The sequence below is a fragment of the Eulemur rufifrons genome, chromosome 15 (assembly GCF_041146395.1).
Source record: "Eulemur rufifrons isolate Redbay chromosome 15, OSU_ERuf_1, whole genome shotgun sequence".
NCBI classification, from domain to species: Eukaryota; Metazoa; Chordata; class Mammalia; order Primates; family Lemuridae; genus Eulemur; species Eulemur rufifrons.
Window position 1 is genome coordinate 77,095,357 of NC_090997.1, and position 23,848 is coordinate 77,119,204.

The 23,848-nt window shown below is 34.1% G+C and overlaps 1 protein-coding gene across 1 annotated transcript; it reads right to left on the reverse strand.

Moving 5' to 3' along the window:
- Nucleotides 1-13,150: 13,150 nt before the first annotated feature.
- KIAA0408 (KIAA0408 ortholog) lies at nucleotides 13,151-23,637 on the reverse strand. The gene is made up of 5 exons (XM_069488865.1): nucleotides 23,503-23,637; nucleotides 19,419-19,781; nucleotides 19,251-19,330; nucleotides 15,467-16,788; nucleotides 13,151-13,326 (listed from the first exon to the last, which is right to left on the reverse strand). Exons 1-5 carry the CDS (start codon nucleotides 23,635-23,637, stop codon nucleotides 13,151-13,153), a joined length of 2,076 nt encoding a protein of 691 aa, XP_069344966.1.
- Nucleotides 23,638-23,848: the final 211 nt, after the last annotated feature.

The window sequence follows — 23,848 nt, forward strand, 5'->3', positions numbered from 1 at the left end:
CTTAGTATGGAATAAAAATGAAAATACAACATATCAAAATTTGTGAAATGTAGCTAATGCAGTGTTGAGAGGGAAATTTATAACATTAAATACTTATGTTAGAAAAGGAGAAAGTTCTCAAATCAATAATCTAAGCTTCCACCTTCAGAAACTAGAAAAAAATTAGCAAAATAGACACAAAACAAACAGAGAAAAGGTCATAATGAAGATAAAAGCAGAGATCACTAGAATTTAAAACAGAGATCAGTAGAACTTAGAGAAAAATCAATGAAACAAAAAGCTATTTGAAAAAAATCAAAATTTATAAGACTCTAGTAAGACATGATATAAAAAAGAGAGAAGACATAATTAGCAATATCAAAACAAAACAGACAATATTTCTACAGATTCTTCACGCCATTAGAAGAACATAAATGAAATATTACAGACAACTCTTGTCTAGACAAATTCAACAGTTTAGATGAAATGGACCAAACCTGCTAAAAATCATAAACTACCAAACTCATCCAAAATGAATTAGATGATCTGATTAGTCCAAATTCAAGAAAAACTGAATCTAAAGTTAAAAATATTTGAAAAAAGAAATCTCCAGGTTCAGATCATTTCACTAGAGAATTCTACCAAATATTTAAAGAATAATTAATATTATTCCCAATCCCACATCATCTCTCTGAGAAAACAGAAGAGAAGCTAACACTTCCCAATTCATTTTATGAGGCCAGTAGTAGTATCGTAATACCAAAACCACACAGATGGCAGAGAAAAGGAAAACAACTGACCAATATCTCTCATAGACACAAAAATCCTCAACTAAATAGTAGCAAACTGAATCCAGCTGTCTCCTCCTCTGTCTCTCTCTCTATGTATACACACACACACATACACACTTTTATATTTATATACTGTGACCAAGAAGGGTTTATTCCAGAAATCCAAGGCTAGTTCAATATTAAAAAGCAATCAATATCATCTGTGAGATAATAACAAAATATCTAACATTTGTATCACTGGAGTCCTAGGAAATAAACAGGAGTGGTACTAAAGAGTATTCAAAATAATGGCTGAAAACTTTCCAAAGTTGGTGAAAGACATAAACCTGCTGATTCAAAAAGTTTAGTGAAACTCAAACAGGATAAACCCAAAGAAATCTATGTCAAGACATATCATTATCAAATGTCTGAGAGCCAAAGGAAAAAACAAATCTGGGAAGATGCTATAGAGAAACAGAACATTATCTATAGGGGAAAATGATTAAAGTTAAAGTGATTTTTTTATTGAAGTCAGAAGGAAGTGGCATAACACTGTTCAAGAGTCAACCACAGTGAAAATATCCTTCTGAAGAAAGAAGTGAAGGCATTCTCAGATGAAGGTAAACTAAGAAAACTTCTTGCCAGAACTACCCTTAAAAAATATTTAAAAAGATGTTCTCTAAACAGAAAGACAACACCAACAGGAGGCTGGGACTTCAGAAAAAATTTAAAAAGAGAATAGGTGAAAATAGAGGTAAAAATAATAGACTATTTTTTGTCTTTTTTGTTTTTTAACCATGTTTGAAGTTGAAACTAAAATTATGACATCATCTGATGTGTTGTTTAAAATATGTAGAGGAAATATTTAAAACATTTATGTAGACAAGTGAGGTGAGTAAAAGGATCTAAACAAATGTCAGGTTCCTACACTTCACTTAAAGTGGTAAGATGTTGACATTAGCAGACCATGATATGCAATGCATGAACACTGTAATAACAAGACCAACCAGTAAAAACTATACACAGAGATATATTTAAAAACCCTCTAGATAAACTAAAGTGGAATTCTAAAACATATCTAGAAAGCCCACAAAAGAAGAAATGGGAAAAAGAGGAATGAGAACAGAAAAAAAATTGAACCTCAACCTAAACAAATAACTCAAAATGGACCATAGATTTAAATGTAAAATATGAATCTATAAAACATTTAGAAGTTAATATAGGATAAAATATTTGGGACCTAGGGCAAGGCAAAAAGGTTCTTAAACTTGACACCAGAAACATGATCCATAACTGAAAAGAAAATGAATAAATTGGACTTTATCAAAATTAAAAACTTTTGTTCTCAAAGGGTCCCATTAAGAGGTTAAAAAGACAAGCTACAGACTGGGATAAAATATGGCAAACCATCTGTCCAACAAAGGCCTTATATCAGGGACATATAAAGAACTCTCAAAACTCAGCATTAAAGAAAATCCAATTAGAAAATAGACAAAAGAAGTACAAAAACATTTTGTCAAAGGTAAGGCATAAATTGCAAATGAGGTCATTAAAAGACATTAACATCATTTGTCATTTGGAAATGCAAATTAAAACCATAATGAGATATCACTATATACTTATTAGAACATCTGAAACAAAAAAATAATACAGTTGGCCCTCTGTATCGGTGGGTTTTCCCCATCTGCAGATATGGAGGGTTCTACTGTACTAGGCCATTTTATGTAAGAGACTTGAGTGTTTGTGGATTTGGTATCCTTGAGGGAGTGGGGGGTTGTGTTCTGGAACTAATTTTTTAAGGATAGGGAGGGCCAACTGTAATATCAAATATTGGTAAGGATGTGGAGAAACTGGATTGGAAATATAAAATAGTACAGTCACTCTCAAAAATAGTCTGCCAGATTTTATAACACTAAAACATGCACTTACCATTTGATCAGCAATTATACTTTTGGGCATTTATCCCAGAAAAATTAAAACTTATGTTCATACAAAACATGCATATGAATGTTAAGAATAGTTTATATAGTAAAATACTGGAAACAACTTCAATGTCTTTAAATGAATGTATGGTTGAACAAACTCAAGTACATCCATACAATAGAATACTTAGCCAGCAATAAAAAATAGTGAGCTATTGATATATGCAACAATCTGGATGGACCCCAAAGGCATTATGCTTACTGAAAAGAAGGTTTATTTCAAAATGTTACACACTGTGTATTTCCATTCATATAATATCCTTGAAATGACAAAACTACAGAGATGGAGAACAGATTAATGGCTGCCAGGGCACAGGGACAGGTGTAGTGGGGGAAGGGAGACACAAAGAGGTAGCAGAAGAGAGTTCTTTTGCAGTGATAGAACAAATCTGTATTTTGATTGTAGTGGTGATTAAACAAATTTGTTCTTGGAAAACAGTGCTTGGAAACACACACACACAGATGAATGCAGATTTTGAAACAGTAATGTACCAATGTTCATCTCCTGGTTTTGATTTGGTATTACAGTAATACAATGTCATCATCAGAGGAAGCTGAATGAAGAATTCATGGGACTTTTTATTCTATTTTTTTAACCTCCCATGAGTCTAACATCCGTTCATAATAAAAAGTTTTAAAAATCTGGTACATGAAAACTCAATGAACAAAAGAATATTTGATTTTTTTGTTGGTAAATATTTTGTTGCTTTTATGTAAGCTCAGAAAGCAAACATTTTTATATGCAATTGTTGATTTGAAAATTGTTGATTTGGTGCTTTTGTGCTTGGGGAATAAAGTGGCATTAACATTGCAGTCCCCATGAGTTGATCTGGGCATGCTACTAGGGGAAGCACAGAGTGTGCTGAGGTTGCTCATGGAACTGGCTGCCAGAGTGAAAGTGCTGAAACTGTGATGTCCTCATGTAAACTCAGAGACCCACATGGCCAGTCTTCTGAGAAATTATTTTGCATCTGCAGGAATCAGTGTTTTAGGTCACAAAACCTGACCAAGTCATCAATTCCAAATGGAGTTTAAGAATTTCTAACAGTTACTCTCATTATATATCTTATTTACAAGCATATGATTCATTTTAGTTCTATTTCCTCCCAATAGTAAATAAGTACCCCCTAAATCTGTATTGTGTGTGTGGTTACCATTTTTTTCATTTATACATTTAAAGTGGAATAATCTTAAAATTATATTTCCAATAGGAAATATATTGTGACTTAATACAGGAAGTTTGGATCATAACTTGATATTGGGTAAAAAAGGAAAGATGATTTAAAATTTTTAGTACAACCAGAAATCTGAAAAGGTTGGAAAGATGAGGCTTTCCCAATGAAATTGATGGTGAAAAATATCATAGACCATTCTCTTTACTACTAAACTGGTAGTAGCTAGATGCCATCTCAAAATAGTAAATATATTTAGTAGCTTTAACATTGTGTAGCTGCCAAAGGTTTAATTCTTTATACATTTCAGTGGATAAAACCCTGAGAATGACTGCATAAATCCTCATTGTTTTTGTGGGTAACATTAAAAATGAAGGATTCAAACAACCAGAAAATGTTGCATCAACAAAGGAAAAAATATAGCAACTAGGAATGAAAAGCACAAGTCAAGTCAATATTGCTTGATGATTATTAACTTAAAGTTTATATACAAGAACCACGAATAAAAAAAAAAAAAAAAAAAAACCATCAACCAAACAAAAACTTGGTGAAGTGGGGGAAGTATTTAAGGTCAAACCTGTGTGGAGCTTAAAAACAAACGAGTAATTTGAAAAAGGTATACTTATTGAATAATGCCCAACTAAATAATTCTGACATGCATGATGGGTATTCTGGAATGAATGGCTGAGAGATGAATGCTCTTTATTTTACATTGGAAAGCATAGACACTAATAATTTAGCAATTATTTATTGATCTTTGTTCACTAATTTTATAAGGATAATTGATAGTGCAATAACCAGTAAAAATAATTTTTAAAAAATATAAAAGTTTTTTACAAAAAGAATAGAATAACATATGGATGGGTAGGGACATGCATGGAAACAAATCTCTGAGGCTCATTGGTGGGAAAGGTAACACTTTTGTACCCTGCATGAATCAGCAGCCCTGGCGTCACCGGTCAGTAAAATCTCCTTTGAAAGAGTTTGTTTCTTGGTTTTCGTTGTGCATTAATGACCTGAAAAGGAATGCTGGATTTTGTTTAAAATTAGCAGAAAAAAATTATCTAGATGCTTACCTTCTTAGATTAAGTTATAAAGAAATGGGACATGAGTTTGGCAACTTGCTCTTTGACATATACGTGTGCTGGATTAGGCAGAGAAAAATGTTGATCAGATTTTCAATTATTGGAATTACTTTTTTTTAAGTGACTAAAACATAGGTTAAAATGATGAATCGTTGTTTTGCCATTATAATGGTAAACAGCGATTCTCAAGGTTGGCTTAATCAGCCAAGACATTTTAAAAGTAATTTCTTTGTGAAAGTCAAACCGTGAATTCTTTCACTGGGTGCAATGAGATTGCAACAGAATTAAAGTGTGAGAGTTTTGAAGAGTTGACTTTATTGACAATAAAATTTTAAAAACGTAATTCAGTTCAACTACATGTAATAAAAGCCCATATAATCTGTTGTTTTTCTTCCTTCAAAAAGGCCCTTCAACTATTTTTTTCTAAGGCAATAAAAGAGACAGCGTTACGAAATGTCATATGACACAAGTGCTTTGACCTTTCAGCTAAAAGATATTTAGCAAAATTTCTACCAGTAGTCCTCTGAAACATTACAGTGTGCTCTCTCTTCACTAGTGTTCTGGTCATCTTGCCTTAATGACTATTTTTATAAAATTTTTCAAACAATGAAAAAGCAATTTCAATTTGTATGCATATTTTTCAGTGGGTTCAGGTTCTCAAAATATTGTTAAACAGGAAGAGAAATTACTATACAATGTAAATTCAGGTCAGCTCAATTTTATAAAATAAGCAAATTCAGTTATCTGTAATTAAATAAGGAAGCAGGGAAACCTTTTTCATTTTTCCTGATAGCGCTTGATTAAAACATTTAAAAATCTCATTTATTCACTCCCTCAACCTACTATCTGCTGGCACTTTTCTAAGTGCTTGGCACAACTAGTGAACAAAGCTGTCAGAATCCTGGTTTGCTTACAGAGTAAAAATTTTCAAGTTAAAACCCTTCAAATTTAAACAATTTTCTCTTACAATGAGCTATCTTAAACAATAGGAGAGGTCTTTGGATGGCTATTTCTTTTCTCTCCTACTAGGGAAGATTTTCTGGAGGCATTCAAGAAACACTGGTCTAGATGATCTCCAACTTCTCTAAGTACAGAGATTCTGTTCTTACCAATGCAGTAAGGGCGTTCTCTATGCTCATTGACTTCATACATAGATAATTTTGGGTAATTTTCTAAGTTCTAAAAATGGTCTTACTCTTCATGTGCCTATTTTAAATTTTAATTGGAGAAGAATGTATCATTTAATTTTAGCATTTTATCATATGAAAGTATGAATGGCTTATTTTATTTATCATATTATCAGGAAAGTATTAGGTTCTGGAGATAGAGTCACAAGAAAATAGCACCAAAAGGAAGAGAAGAAGAGGATTAGTCCCCACTCCATCATCTTTGTGCCTTTTCCAGTGAGGTCCTCTGATAATATCCTATAAATTCTAGTTCCTGAAAATGTCTCAGTTGAGGGCCCACACTGCAGACCCTCCATTTATTTCAGCTTAGTGGTGGTTATTCTCCTAGTTGCCTACAAATGGGTTCTCATTTGTTACCCTAGTCTTCTTGGAGCTCAACTGCAGTAGAGATCTGGTGTGCTGGTGAATATTTCTTCATTTCTAATGCCAGTGGCACCTGCCTTCCTACCTCAGGTTGCATCCCTTAACTTTCCTACATGCTGGTCCCTAGGACTGGACTGCTTGATCTTGGATCTTGCTTTTGTTAATTTCTTTCCCTGGACACTTCATTACTACCTGGGCCCAGTGTCAGGTCTCTGCTGCTTTATGAAGAAATCTCCTTAAGGATGACCACCTGTCTGACCCTTGATCACTGTCCACGCTGGGGTCTTTGATGTAGTGTGTTCTCCAGGCCTGGATCTGCCTGGGAAGCCTAGTGCTTTCATTTAGCTCTGGCTCCCTGGGCTATACTGCCACTATCTTTAGCACAGTGACATGCCAGGTCTCAGCTCCTCTATCCTTGCCTGGGCTTTTCTAGGAAGAATCTTTATTCCCAATGATTTATCTCTTGAATTTTAACATATAGAGACTTTTGCCCCCTAATACTCCTATATGTAACTTCCTCTTAAAAATTACTTGGATGCTTCTTTGGCTTTCATTGCAAATGAACCATTTTACTCCAGATATCATTAACTCAGAAAACTCTTTACTTGGTTAATTTTAAAAACAAAATTTTAAGCAATGATTGGGATGAAAAAATGTATAATTTACATTAGATAATTTGGCAATATTTTGAGACTGATCAGCATTATGTAAAAAAAAATTTGCAGATCACAAATAGCTGGATTAAATTTGTTTAATGATTCTTATAAAATTGCCACAAGTAAATAATTTGATTGGAGAATAAAACTTCAAAAAGAAACTGATGGTAGAGCACAATTACAGTCACATTGCTTAATCATAGGGATATGTTCTGAGAAATGCATCCGTACATGATTTCATCACTGAGCGAACATCATAGAGTGTTCTAACACAAACCTACATAGTATAGTCTGCTACACACCTAGGATATGTTGTACAGACTATTGCTCCTAGGGCACAAACCTGTACAGTGTGTTACTGTACTGAATACTGTAGGCAACTGTAACACAATGGTAAGTATTTGTGTATTTAAATGTACCTGAACATAGAAAAGGTACAGCAAAAACACTGCATTCTAATCTTATGGGTCCATAGTTGTATATGTGGTTTGTCATTGACTGAACCACTTTATGCAGATATGACTGTAATTTTGAGTGAGATTTAAATTGGAAATAACTGCATACTTGCTATAGTTTGAAAGTGTCCTTCCAAAATTTAAGTGGAAACTTAATCTCCAATGCAATGGTATGAAGGGGGAGCCTTTAGGATGTGATTAGGTCATGAGGGTTCCTCCCTCACATATGGAATTTAAGGCCATGATAAAAGAGGTTTCACACAGCATTTGGCTCCTGTTTGCTATTCTGGTCTTCTGCCACGTGGGGGCACAGCAACAAGGCACCATCTTGAAAGCAAAAAGCAGCCCTCGCCAGACACTGAATCTGCTGGCGTCTTGATCTTGGACTTCTCAGCCTCCAGAACTGTAAGAAGTAAATTTCTATTCTTTATAAATTACCCAGTCTCAGATGTTTTGTTGTAGCAGCACAGATGGACTAAGAAGAAAACTTCAAGTGAAATGCCCTCATTTATTCTGGAGTACACGTAAGTTACATAGTGTGAAACTTTTCTGTGATTCTTTTGAAGACTAAGGAGGTCAGGATTCCGTTGATGCTGTAGATGAGGATTGCTTGGCTATTTATTAGTTTTACTGTCAACATCATGTCCTACACACAAAATTTATATAAAACAAGAGCACAGGCATTAAAAGTGGAAAATATTTTGTTAAACTGTGCCTTGTTGACAACTTTTTGAATTTGTTAAAACCATATAAATCAGGAGTGATGATTTTTGATGAAGAACACTGAAAGATGGAATCAAGAGACTCTTACTGAAAGCAAAATAAACAATTTCAGTGTCATGGATAAAACATAAAACAAAATGAAAAAGTACTGTCCAGTCTTTTCCTTCCTCTTCTTCTTTGGGAAAGTAAAAGCACCTGTGCGAGGACTCTGAAGAGCCATCTGCTATTTATTTCTAACTATTATCTTGGAAATATTTATTCTAATTATTATCCCAATGATTTAATTTTTCCTTCTGTAATTAGAAATCACAATGTATGCCTTGAGGTTTGTTGTAAGAAGCAAACAAGTCATGGAATATGTAAACAAGTCTCATGCTTTGCAAACAAGGAAGTCATAGATGTACATGGCACATTTCACAGAGAGGTGGGATACTAGTATTTGAGCTGAGGTTTGGATTTTGTCCTTGTAACCTTGGTAGCCACACAGACCTATAAGTCCCCAGTTTCTTACCTCTAAATGAGATTGTTCTGAATGACTTCTTAGGTCCTTCCAAATTTAGACTTTTCCCTAATTTCTAGACTTCACCATCATTTCATCCAAGTAGGTTTTTTTTTTCCCCTTCGGAATTTAGCCTATTGGATTCATAAGATCATTGCAATATGTTAAGTCTCATGATTTTACTCCCACTAAAACAAAAATCATTTCCCATGCTAAGAAAAAGTAATACAGTAAAATTGATCGGGTAGAAGTTATATCTGGCACTTTCCTGAAGGACTCCCTCCCCCCATTTTTCTTTGTTTTTGATTTTTTGCTTTATGAAGCCAATGTTTTGAAGGATCATGTTTTCTCGGTAAGATGAGTAAGTCATAATTATAACTTTTTATATAAGTACATGCTACTTAAGAAAAACATGCAGAATTTGAAGGAAAATACTACTATACTAGAAATCTGAATCTGCCTAAAAGTAATGAATTTCATCAGGTAAATGCAAACTTCAGCGGTAAATGCTGTTTTCAAAGAAAACTTTTATCTGACTCAATGAGCAGCTAAATGGGCACAGAGAGGATGTCATTGTGTGAGAAACAATATGGGGTTATGTGTGGCCAGGATCAAGGAGTCAGGAAAATTTGGCTTAAATTCTACTGTCTGGAGATATTTTGGGAGAGGCTAGATTGAACTGTACACATACTTGAGTTTAGACTATAAGACTCTCTGCTTTACTGGAGTTCACTGCAGAAGAGGAGGAAAATAAAAATGTTCTCAATGTATACAATTGCCATGGGTGAGTATTTACACACCTATTTTATTTGATAGCGTCTAATGGCTGAAGATTTCAGTACCAAGTAGTTGTTTATCAGCAAATACACATAACAATAATTTTAAAGAACTTTGTAGGGAAGCATATACACTTTTTTTTTCAGTCCAGATGTTTTCTCAGGATACCATGAAGCCCGATGAAATCACCCATGTAGAAGTAACTCATGTTTTATAGTAATATCTATGAAATGAAATATGATCATCTTCATTGTCTATATAAAAACAAATGAAAGTTATGGATAATTTTTGATAAAGTGAATTATACAAAGCATCATTTATATTTGTATATTAGGCTTTGGGACATAAGGCAATACTGAGAACTTAATGTGTTGGTGGTGTACACACACACACACACACACACACACACAAACTCAGGCACTCTTCTCTGCCTCATTCTTATTCTTTTCTGAGATCAGCCTATAATATCAGTAACCCCTGCTAAAATAATATAAGATTTTTCCCCCCAAATCTGCTAGGGAAAACATCTATTAATATAAGTTTTTCTAACCAAATATTTCTAGAAATGTTTACAAATCCTTTGTACCTAGCAATGATGGTATAATGGAAGTTATGTTGTTGGGAAGAAAACACCCATCCAAAGTAGAAAAATTGCCAGTTAAAAATTGCAATCAATCACATCAAAAATTATTTTCAAGGATAATTCCTATTTACCTAATAAGTTTTTCCATTAAAAAATTATAAAATATTTAAAAAGAGAAAACAACATTCAAATAATCTATTTTAGTTTCTTCAGTTTTACAATCAAGTGGTTGGCATAGATGCTAATTATTGTTTCAGCTCTAATAGTCTATGATTTTAGTCAACATAAGAAGATATTAAAATATGTCCCAATGGTTCATTCAAAAGTTAACCAAAAAAGTAGCTTAAAACTGTGAAGCCTGACAATGTAACCCTTTTAATTTACAGATAACAAAGGTAAGTCTCAGAGAAGGAAAGTGACCACCCAAGGGTGGGTACCCATCCATTCGAGTATTAATCAATGTCACTACTTCCGAATCTGCCGGCCATCAAATATTTTGCTTTGCTTAGTTTGGTTTTATTAAAGACTCCAGAGTCTCGGCCCCCAGCTCTGGAAATTTTTTTTTTTCTTTTTTCAAGAGAAAAAAAAAAATCACTTAATTTTATTGTTCTCAAAGCTCTGTATTATACCTTTCACATTACCATAAAGCTCACTTTTTCATATTTTTTGATGCTAAGTTGACTGTGGGCTTCCTGAGGGACATGACAGTAGTGTCATTCCCCGACCACAGACCTAGCACAGTGTCTGGCATATGACAATGAATCAATGCAGCCACCTAAGTAAGTAAACCTCAAAATACAGCAGAATCATTCCACAAAATAATTTGACTAAAAAAAATGTAGCACTTTGGAGATGTTCCATTAACAGTCTTTTTGAACCAAAACATTTAATTCAGTAGTCCTGACCACATCCATAACAAAAGGGACTTGGAAATTTTGTTTTAGTAATTATGGACTAAGATCAGGAATTTCATTGTTTAAAGAGATCCTTAATTTCTGGTTTATAGGTAAAGGTAGCAACCACAGGTCATAGCAGACTACCTGGGATACGGTGCTGGAGAGGAACAGTGACATCGCACAATCGTTGGGCAGGCTTGCCATGGCCACACAGCAGCATTTTCCTAAAAGGACCATTATTTAATGCCCCAGGGTTCCACCTTCCTGGTGTTTTCTCCACTGTAGCTGAAAAGTATATTATGACAGTGTCTAGGTTATTTGTCTTTGATAGGTTTCCTGTGGAAAAGGATATTTCTAAAAGAAACAAGAATTAAAAGAGTGAATCTACAGCCCTTAATTACCATCTGATCCAAACTCACATTCTAGAAGTTTAATTCTGGGTCACTCCTGAAAGTTTCCTTATTGTAAAGTATGGATGTAGACATCACCAGTCTTGGGCCTTTCAAGGCAATCCTCAATTTGAAATTGCAATTTGAAAATTATTTACTCCAGGTCACGATGTAGAATGAAGTAAATTTCTCTAAGTGGTTAGAAAACATCATAAGGAAAAGGCTCTTTGAATATGTTTGGCATAAGAATTGCTTAACCTGTTTTGGTAGTAAGAGAAAAGCTTAAATAGAATTAATGTCTAACTAACAACATAATTGATTTTATATAGAGACAGTGGAGAGCAAAGTTGCTTCTAAGATCTTCCATGTAGTATTCCAAGTACCTCAGCATTCATATTTCTATCAGTTCTCAATACATATTTTGTGTGTTCACTGTATGTAATTTGTAGCCAAAATATATGTTTCTTTTCCTGATGCTACTATGGGATGTCAACGTTTAGTTTAAGGCTTTTTTTTTTTTTTGTAGCACATTATTATAAATAAAATTCAGGTCTCAATTAAATATTATTCTTGATCTTCATTGGTTAAAAAAAGTGAATGAGTCTTTCATCTACTAATTTTAGGGAAAAGGTGAGAAAAAGGAAAAAAAATGAATAACTTACCTCTAAATATATACGACTCCAAGTAAAGCAGCTAAACTAAAAGCTTACTACAAAGAGTAAAATTCAACATAATTTAATGTCTTTTGCATCCTGTTTAAGGAATGTTTGTTACTGAGGTTGACAAAATAAATTCATTATTTAGTCATTTATAAGGCAGTCTCCTGACATTGGCTCTGAGGATCAAGTTTAGATAAAGCCATACTAGACTACCAAATGATATACGAAAGCATCTATGAACGTTTTATGCTTGCTTTGGAAAGCTGATCTGTTAAAATTGTGACACTTTCATTTATAAAAGAATAAACAAGGAGATCAATGGTATTAGTTTATCCTTATATGGGTTAAGAAACTATTTATGAATTGTATTTAGAAATCTACCAATGTTAGATATGTGTATAATTCTTATTTTTCAGTGTAGCTGAGGGTCAAGGAAGTGGTTAATTTATATATATACCTCAAATGCTTAAGTGGATACCTATTAAAAGGTATACAAAATATAAATAGTACTATATATTTTCAAAACTTTTAAATAAACACAAAGAATATATAGGTATACATGTTATAATTTCAAAGTCAACACTAGCACATAAGTTTTTCTTATCTAAATACATACTAGGATACTTCCTATTTCAACACATGCACCTACAAACACATGGCCATGCACATAACCTTACTTTCTGCCACTTGCAAGAAAGTTAGAATATACAATATTATACATTGTTTCAACTTAAATCATATTGGAAAATTAATGAGGATGGCATTAAAAAATTCTGATCTAAGAAATCAAAATATGGGAAAATAATTATTCCGTGGATTAAAAACACTGAAGACTGATGGAAAGTTAAGAATTAAGTTGCTTGTCCCAGTGATCTTCAAAGACACAGGAGAGAACAGGACTGGCTGTAAACACTCAGAATGCTGTCTGACAACTGGGACTAGAACTTTTGTAATCTCACAATCCAGGCTAGAGACTTAGATCATTGATGCTTCAGATCGCAAAGAAGTTGTATGGTTGTGGGCAGTTCTCCGCAAGGCAGGGGGCGCTGATGGAGATCTAGGTGCCCATCTGGATGGGAGACGGCGATTTGCTGGTCTAGCAGGTCGGGAAAATCCTTTTCCATGTGAAGTTTTCACCGCCATGGATTCCTAAGACACAAATGAAGGCATCTCTTACTATACAGGCACCAACAGTGGGCTTAATATGTTATAGATCCTAACTATGGGATTCATGTATTAAAAAATTTATAAGCAAAAACAAGCATTGAAAACTAAAGAAGGTATTTGTCTAATATTTGTGGTCTTGGATGTTTTAATCAAAGCAATTGAATTTTAATTGAATTTGGAATATGGCACTTGATAATCTTGTAGCTTTCCTCTCACTAACAAATTTTAATACAATTGATCTCTTTGTAGAACTAATTATAAGCACAGTATTCAAAAATTCAAGTTAAATAACTTTGATATGATGGAAGAACAGATGTTTCTTAGCAGGATATTAGGATGTTTTAGTGTTATTTAAAAGTAAAAAGTAATTGATGGAAGAAACTGTTCATTTAAGTCAGATTATTGGCACTTTTAGAGTTCATAAGCAAAAGGCACACAAACTGCATTATTTATCTGATACTATTTTTTTTTCACTTAGAATCACTGTTATTATCTCTCAAAAGTCTAAAAATCATCATCAAAATACTTTTAAATACAATTTCATTCTATTAATAATTGCTAATAAAGAGTTGCTGTCTCTACTGGGCATGTTCTGATGTGTGAAAACCTTTTCCTTTTCTTTCCTTCTCTTTCTTTTATTTCCTTTCTTTTTCTTTTTTTATTTCAGTGAAAGAAAAGCATTTTTTGAACCTCACAATTAAAAAAATTAAAAAGCTTTTATGACACATTTTATACACTTGGTTCTTACTGACCTTTTTAACCAAGACTGTGCTCTTTCACCCGAGACGGGCAGTGAGGATTGCCTCTATTTCTACTATTTTAGTCAAGGCCTGAACTAACCTGCATTTTCTTTTCTCTCTTTGGAGACTTATAGTTTAGATTTATTCACAGAGGGGAAAAAACTAAAACCAAAACAAAAGTAAGGATCTGTAATATATGATCCCCCTCCCAGACCTCCAATCAATGCAAAAAAGGAGAAACATTTAGTATTATTTCTTGCTAGTTAATGAGAATTTTGGCTGTTTATTGTACACAGGTTTCTATTTCCCATCTCTAGCTACAGGACCTTATGGGCATTTATGAGCTCAACTTCTAAGCTTTTAGTTTTTTTAAGCTGAGAAATACAAAAGCAGGATAATTATTTGTACCTTCTGTTTTTAACAGAAACAGGCAAGAGTTCTGATAAAATGGATGAGAACTGATATTTTTGCAGAATTTGAAATCCACATAATATTTTACACCAGAAGGAGTCAACCTGCATAGCTTAAAACCATGCTGTGTACGCACAGCATTCTGTAAGACTAGAATTTTTGAAGCATTGGCTAATAATAACAATATGCCACCTTATAACTTTTTGTAAGTTATGTTCTTAATAATTATATCCATAAAAAGGGACTGTTGTATAACTTTTCATTGTAAATATCAATTTCCTTGACCTCTTTCTCTCCTATAATTAATGAAGATTATACTCTTTTGAAATGGACAGGAACAAGAAAAGGATAACAGCTTATTTAAACACCCACTTAAATTCTTTTTCCAATTTCCATGCTAAGAATATATACAAATAAGAATGACCTTATTTTTATATACTATCTTTTAGTTCCATAAATAAAATAACCCTATTAGGTGCTGTTTTAAATGACGAGTTTTACCCATATTCACCCTTAATGTGACTAATCTGATGAGAAAGAACATGAATCAAATGCTGAGAATGACTGAACCAATCATAGTTGTTAACTGAAAAGTGAAAATTATTTTTAAAATATTTTCCATATACTCAAAAAAAAAAAGCTTTAAAAGAACAAAATTCTATAAATCAACCAATGTCCATTCTGAATATTTTTTCAAGAAAGAACAAACATTTGATCTTCTGGAGGTTGAAATCCACTTATGATATTTATGTTACACCATTTCAAAATTTTTAAAAAGTTATAATGTGCTATTCCCATTCTTAAAAATTATACCTTAAAAGTTCCTTTTGAGTTATATTTATTCACAAATACAGGGTCAAGCAGGTAAGAAGAGGCCAAAATGTTTGCCTACATCCTATTTATACGAATGGGCAATGGATTGGACTAAAAATGGATGCATCTCTACCAAACTATGTTATTTGCTTTCTCATCTCTGTTACCTTTTTCTGATCTATTCCTTGCTTCACTTGCTGTCCCGCACGCATAGCTGTCTTTTGCTGAAATTCTTGTTCCATTTGGAGCATTTCTAAATGCTGACTTAATGTGGCACCAACACTGACATCAAAATTACATTTGGTCCAATTATCCCGGAAGCGCTTAGAATTTTGCAATGCAGACCCTGTTGATGTCTCATAGGTTTTCAGCAGCTTTTCCACGACACCATAATTTGACTTGGGATCAGCTGACCTTGGTCGACCAGACAAATTACTTGGTCTCCAATTGTGCTCGTGGAGCATATTCCGATAACTGCGAGGATTTACGTGTCCCGGCATTTGTGTGACTAGTCCTGTTGTGGATTTCTTGGTGGGATTATCAGGCACATTTTCCATGGGCATAGGCATGTGGGCACTGGCCTTCCAAATACCAGACACATTGTCATTTTCTGATGTGTTACCTGTATGAGTAGGTAAAGTATCACAGGGCTTAAGATCCTCAGAGTAGCTTTGATTTTGCTGTATTGCATGACAATTTCTATCTGTTCTAAATACAGCTCTGTTAAATTCATCAGTCTTTGCTGCCAGCTTTTCATTCTTTGTAGTTCTTTCAAAGCCACAACTGAAACTTCTAAGTGCGCTACTGCTCTGTGTCACTGAGGAGCTACAGTCATTACTTGCATGAAGATCAGGATGAGATTTAGCAGGGTGATCTGGGATCACCATTTCATATTTTGGCTTATTGGGAGTAGAGCAGGTTTTCTGAAACCAAAAAGTGGAGGGACTCTTTTTGGCACCTATACCAATGTCATGTGACCACATGCTAAGGCCAACATCTTCTTTACTTGGAGGCTTGCTATCTATTTTGACTTCTAGTACCAAAGAGGAAAACATGATACCATCTTTCAAAGTCTTCTCTTCATTTGGACACAGCTTAGGCATCTCATGCTGCCTCAAAAGGAAGTGAGTATTGCAGTTCCTTTCATTTAGACCCTCATGGGCCACCCAGTTGTTGTGTTCTAAACTTTCCTTCAACCTTTCATAGGCTTGTTCAGAATCTGAGCTGGGAAAATTTCGAGAGGTGCTTCTTGGAGGAGGTACTGGTGGAGTTTCATTTCTTTGCAAATGAATTGTGTCAATTCCACATTTTTTCATAGGATTGCTTTGTAGCACATTGGTACAGCTCAGATTCTTTCTATTTTTCTGTTTCTCTTTCTCTAAATTAACCGGAAGAATGCACTGGCCATTGTTGATCCTGTGGTACCCATGAGGCACATTAATTACATTTGGCATTTCCTGGAGAAAAGAATCTGACTTCATCCTAAACAATTATAAAACATGCTGTATTAGTTATAACTTTATTTAGGATAAGCTCTCAAAAATACAGTTAGATAAAATGAACAAGATCTAATAACAAGGTAACTATAGTCAAAAATAAGTTATTGTATATTTTAAAACAACTAAAAGAATGGAATTGGAAAGTTCCCAACACAAAGAAATGATAAATGCAGGCTGGGTGCAGTGGCTCATGCCTGTAATCTTAGCACTTTGGGAGGATGAGGTGGGAGGATTGCTTGAGGCCAGGAGTTCAAGACCAGCCTGAGCAAGAGCAAGACCCTGTCTCTACAAAAAAATAGAAAAATTAGCTGGGTGTGGTGGCGTACACCTGTAGTCCCAGCTACTCGAGAAGCTAAGGCAGGAGAACTGCCTGAGCCCAGGAGTTTGAGGTGCAGTGAGCTATGATGAGGCTGCTGCACTTCAGCCTGGGTGACAAAGCAAAACCCTGTCTAAAAAAAAAAAAAAGAAAGAAAGAAATGATAAATGCTTAAGGTGATGGATACCCCAATTACCTTGATTTGATTCTTACACATTGTATGCCTGTATCAAAACATCACATGTACCCCACAAAAATATACAACCTTTACATACCTATATTAAATTTTAAAAAAAGCTAAAGAAAACATTCAAATCCCCCGTAAAATCTGGCATTTTCAAAGCTCTCAAATATGCTTTACATCAATTGTAATGAGACGCTTTCTGTTGTATCTCCTGACAACCATTTTGAAAAAACAGTATTTTTATTCTCTGAAGAAGTTCTATAAATAAAATACAATAAAAAAGGGGAAAAAACATAGCTTAAGCAATGGATTTCTGCTACAGCAAAAGGAGACACAATTTCCTCAAACATCGTTTTTATATAAATCTGCTAATCAAAAACTTCAAGTCATATTTTGGCTTTTATGGCAGAGTCTACCCCTCAGTGTTACATTCAACATACTCCAACCCAAACTATCTTTTCAAATTCGGCTCCCATTTTCTCTGTTACCTGAAACTTCACATACACTCAAATTAGACTGTGTAGTCTTGTGGATTTGTGCTATTTATTGGCTTTCCCTTGCCATTTCCTTACCTCCTCTCTGCCTACCAAATTCCTATTCATTATGTAATGTGAGCTCAAGTTCCTCCCCTTGAATATGAAATAACATTTTAAATAGTAAGATAGAAATCTGAATGCAAGTGCAATGAGACATGAATAATTCCAAATGAAGGTGTCATTTGGACTTGAAAGAAAAGTAACGTGTTTTTTTTTTTTTAGATGAGCTGAGTAAAGGGCACACAGACAAAGTGAGCTGTGATAAAAATTGTGTGGCTCTTCAAGGGACAATGAGTATTTTGGTACAGATAGATTATAAAGCAGAGTGGGGAACATAATGAAAAATGAGAGGGAAACATTAGGTCGTGTCAAATCAGCATGCCTTTGAACTACTTATCAAAGATTTTGAACCTTGTTCTAAAGGTCATGGGATGACAATAAGGGCTTTATACCAGGTGTGACTTATGAAAGAAAATTGGCAAGTAAGTTCTGAGTTATTTAAATAAAAACCTAAACGAAGCAACAATCACAAATAAAACTTACTTATATTTATAAATATAAATCATACATATAAATATCTTCAATTTATAAAAGAGTATGAGATACCTTACAATAAAGTACAGATAAGCACTCATTAGTATAGTAAACAAAAGCTAAATGGGCAAGTAGAGGAAAATATTATTTATAAAACATTGTTGACTAAAAAAATCTATTGCAAGTCAGCACAAAAATTCTCTCTGAGCTTCCTAAGAGCTGAAGAAAAATAAGGGAACACATTGTTATAGCTTTCTAAGAGAAGCATACTGCCCCACAAGATGTTAATCCTAAAATATTACATCTTAACTAATAGAGAATTTCAAATATATTTTTTGAATTTGGCTAAAAATTGCTGTTACAATTATGTACTATTTCTGAAAAACATGTTCAGAAACATTATATTAATACTAATTGTAGAGAAATAATTGTGTCTTAAGCATAAAATGTTTCTAGAACATCATTATATATGTAACTAACACACCATTGTGTTAAATCTGACAAAGTTTAAAGATGTATTTGACTGGGTTGCCTAGTTGTATACTCTTCTGGCCAAATACTCAAAATTATTAATAAGAACTACATTAGAGGCTACTTGTTACTTTATTATGGAAGATCTACCTTAACTAAACACCAAAAGAGTGCAGTATTCCTAGTAGTCAAATTACAAAGAGAATTAGAAGATTTGCTTTACGAATTAGTGAGCAGAGACATATACAATCGAAGTTTCTATCTCCCATCCAAGATAATAAATTTTAACAACTCAGGAATTCGCACGAACAAAATGTAAGGAGGAGGCAGTTTGGATTCACTAACTACAAACAATATTCTTTTTGATTTCCCAACATAAAATAATCATGGATGTACCAGCCTACCTTCTATGGTTAGACCGCTTTCGAATTTCCTCTTGAAAGCTGCATAATTCTTCACTAACTTTGGCAAGTTCTTCAAGAGCCTTTATATGTATAAGCAATAGCATGTTAGCACTTTGAAAAGTAAATATTTCTTTAGAAACAGTTCTAGGCTAATCACAGCTCACTTACAGTGCTGAGGGCGCCAGAACAGCTCTTGCTCTCTTCCTCAGAAGTCCTCGGGGCAGGCCAGGCCTCACATTCCTTTTGATTGTCTGTGGCCAGAGGATCTATAAATCCTACTTTTGATTTTTTTGTTGCTTTTTGTTCTTTACACATTTGATTTCTTTCACTGAACAAGCTCTGCTCTGTTTTCTTTTCTTTTCCCAGACCATCCCTGTGATTCATCCCTGTAAATTCGTATTGTCCTGCACTGGAGTCATCTGGAGAAGATTCCACCATTTTGTCTTGAGTGGTCTTCTCAAGATCAAGACCAATGATCCTAGCACGTTCATGCATATTGATTTTCCTCCGAAGCTTTACTTCCTGGCAAAGCTGTAAAACAAAATTAAAACATTTTCCCCCTAATTCACTTTAATATTCTTGATACTAAGCAAACTGTTTTTAGTTCTTTTTGCCATATTACTATATTGCACCTGGGTATAATGTTTCTGCCTCCAAACAGGGCTTCCAAAATATGGATTAACTAGAACAGCTTTGATGAACCATAAGACTACTTTTAGTAGGGCAATGCATGGATGCTAACGTCTATCTTTATGACTAGAAATCAACTCATTCGAAAATAAAATGAATCTGTATCTGTACATACATAGATACAGAAGCACTGTCACAAAATTAGAATGATTTGAATCAATTACTGGCCATACTATCTAATTGCTTTCAGAGAGAAGAGTTTAACATTAAAGTCATGTTTTTAAAAATATATGATCCTACTTGTATGCCAACATTTAACACTCTAAATAGTTGACAATCTCATATAATAAGTCAATTCATTCTGTTCCCTAGGAGACATTTGTCAATCAAAGAATGTTTCCCTTGGCCAATTACATTGGTGAAGGCTAGATATTACCAAGTTTGTTTTTTTTTTTAAATGCTAAGGCCATACACATTCTAAAAGTTTCTCATCCACATTAAAACAAATGTGACAATTCCCTATGTGGCATAATAGAACTTTAAGGCTTTGATCATCTATTAGTCTGTGTTAAAGTGGACCCCAAATTGTACCTTGGTGAAACCTTAGTTAAACCTGCAGGCACTCACTCATCTCACCTTTGCATAGAAGGACGTGGCCTTCTCTTTAGGCTGGAGTCTAGGAAAAGCTTGTCAAATTTCAAAAGAGACTGTCAGATAACTATTAACCAAACAACTCTACATTTTATAGCCACAATCAATATCTGCACCACATGTATTATTTAAGGATATAACAGATTTACTGCTACTTAATATTTACTCAAAACTCAGTTGAGAGAAGCACTGCACATAGTTGATGCCTAAAAGATATATGGTGCATTTATTTTACTAATACTAATACATTTATTTGTATTTATTGTATAAAGTCAGGATAGCATCAAACTGCAGCCATGAATCAATTGTTTTGGTCTTGTAAAATTACTTGTATTGAATGGCTGTGGGCATGATGGTTTGGGCTGATCTCGAGATATATTATAAGAAGCAATGCTAAAAAGTGACATATTAAATCTAAGGATGCTGTTGGTGACATTGTCCTGTTTTTGAGAAGCCCTGGGTAAAAACAAAATTGCTTTAGTTTAAAAACCAGGGGGGAAAAGTGCTATTCCTAGGAAACAGGTTTGCTCTGTCTTCTGAATATTAAGAAATATGCACCTGATAATTTTGGTGTTAGTTACCAGAAAGATAGATACACTGCAGCATTTCACATACAATCCTTCTTCCTGTCTTCATCTCATCTTTCTACTTTAGTTTTTGCATACTTTATCTCATATGTAATTTTATGTCATCTTAAATTTTCTTGGGGATTTAGGTGAGGTATGAATACACGAATAACATAAATGTTATTGATGGAAAACCATTTATTTTGTATAAGGGAATCTGAGTTACCCGATACTCAGCCCTTGTCAATGGTTATATGATTATTCTACCAAAAGATACAAGCAGGAAAGATTACAGTGTGAAAAAAAAAATTTCCCAGATATCTATCAACTTTATCCAGTGTTTCTATCTGGATTATTCGAAGTTGTTTCAGATGATCTGTGTTTGTATATCTTGGTTTTGCAAGAGCAAATGCAATGATTGTGGATAGTGGCTAAACAGAGAATCATGAACAACTTAATACCCAATACTGCATCCTCTCATTAGATGATGTTATCACTTGAAAGTACTGAAGATATATGTGTGTACCTGGGAATCTACAATTCTCTAGGACAGGACTTAATAATTAACATCTGATTTCATACACAGAACTTAGTGATAAGTTTTAAACAAATACAGTCTATGATGCTTGTGTCATATTATTTTTCCAAGTGTTGATTTCTTAATTTTAGCTTAAAAAAATTGTCCTGATTCTCTGAGATATGTGAAGATCCTCTCCTCTTGTTTTCCTCACTCTTTCTATGCTTTGTAGCCCATAAGAAGGTACCTTTTATACATGTTTTGGTATATGATAAGGGGAACACAGTGTGGTATTCAGGTATAGGAAAGCATCATCTATGGGCATTGTGGGTAACATATTATCTAAACATATTCCCAGCTATGGAGCTGTACAGTACAGGCAGCAAGACATAAATAGTAACACAACTCCTCTCCAAGATGAAGAAAAAATATTACAGTCCTTCTGTTTCCCTGATGTAGAAAGAGATGGTATAATATATCTATGAGCAATAATCCTATGTTTAAAGCATGTTTAATGCTCACTAATTGATAAGGCTAATACTTACCTTGGACAGACTCTACAGAGTTGTCAGAATAATTATTGGACAATAACAAATTTAACCAGACAGATTATTTTATCCACATGGCTTAAACAATTGGCTAGACTAATCCTGCATCCCTTAATTATTTTGCTTAGATGCTAGAAATGTATGAGACTATTACCAACTGGACCTCCCAAACATTTGGGACCAGCCAGCGACCCATGATTACAGATCAGTTTCTGATGGAATTGGAGTTCTGGATTCTGACTTGACCTAGGCATCTCTTTGTTAATCCAATCTGAGTCTCTGTGTAGGGGAGTTAAAGGAGCAAGCAGAACACATTTCCCAAACTATAAAAGGAGAAGTGGATTCTCCTTTCAATCTCCAATTATACACTACATGCCTGCCTGCTCAGCTCTATTTTAGAGAAAAGGCTTAATAGCTACTTTTCTTTATTTTTCCTTTTATTAATACTATGCCAGTTTTTACTTTATTCACAATTTAGTACATGGCTGTTAATAAGAAAAATGTTTGCACTATAAACACATAAAGCACTTACTTTGCCTGCAAATAAAGACCAAGGAGTCTTACAATAACTGCTTTGGTAATGTGCATAAAACCATATAAGTCAATACTATGGATGTTACCAGAAGAAGCAAGAAAAGTATAAATAATTTCCAGTTAGAACAAGCTTGACTATATACCAATGCAAATGCTTGAAGGAAATATTCCAGGCCTACCAGGCTGAGGGATGGCTAATGGGAATAAAATGGCTATTTGTATCAGAGTTGTGACATGTAATTTTTCATAACCCCTTTCCTAACAAATGTGCCAATAAATGTGGCACACCATGCCAGAATACAGCTCTTGTCCGCTGCCACTTTCTGTTTGATATATGATATTCCTTTTTTATACTGACTTATATAACATGTAACTTCCTTTAATAGACATTACTTATAAATTATCTCAAGAAAGATCGATATTCTAACGTCCAGTGGTAATTTTGCTAATGTATGTCTTAACAATTATGCCTTCCTTGCATTTTACTCCTGGGACCTGGTATTTGAAAACTCATGCAGAATACATACCTCACTTTTGAAACCAACGTTCTCTAGCCAGAAAATAATAAATTGATATATTTTAGAGTGACATTTCAAGTTCTTAATTTTCAAGCAAGACTATAAAATAGTTCTTAAGGTACCATTGGGTAATATTATGCTATTTTTGGTCCAGTAAATGTCACTGAGACATGCACCTCTTAGGAGGAATAAGGAAAATAGGAATCGTTTCCAATACAAAACAAACTTCAACAGACTTTTCATTCAAGAATGAAGTTTACAAGATATTCAAAACAAATCAACTTGTACCTCTTCTATCTTCTTCTGCATGATCTTCCACTGACTTTCCCATTCCTTTCTTTCGTTGTCAAACTGGTCCAGTAATTCCATCTTTTCCTTGTGCCAGTTAGTCTCTGTGTTCTCCCACTGCTTATGTAGGTCCATGGCAACAGTGTAAGTGTTGGCGAAGAAGTGTTTCTGCTCTTCTCGGCCTTCTCTTAACTGTTTCTTGGAAGCTTGGAGTTGTTTTATTTGAAGCAGTCTCACTTGCCTTTAAAATAAAGCCTAATATAAACATAACAAGACAGACTTCCAAATCCATGTGCTTTCTGGAAATATATTTTATCATTTTGTTAAGAGCCATTGACATAAGCAA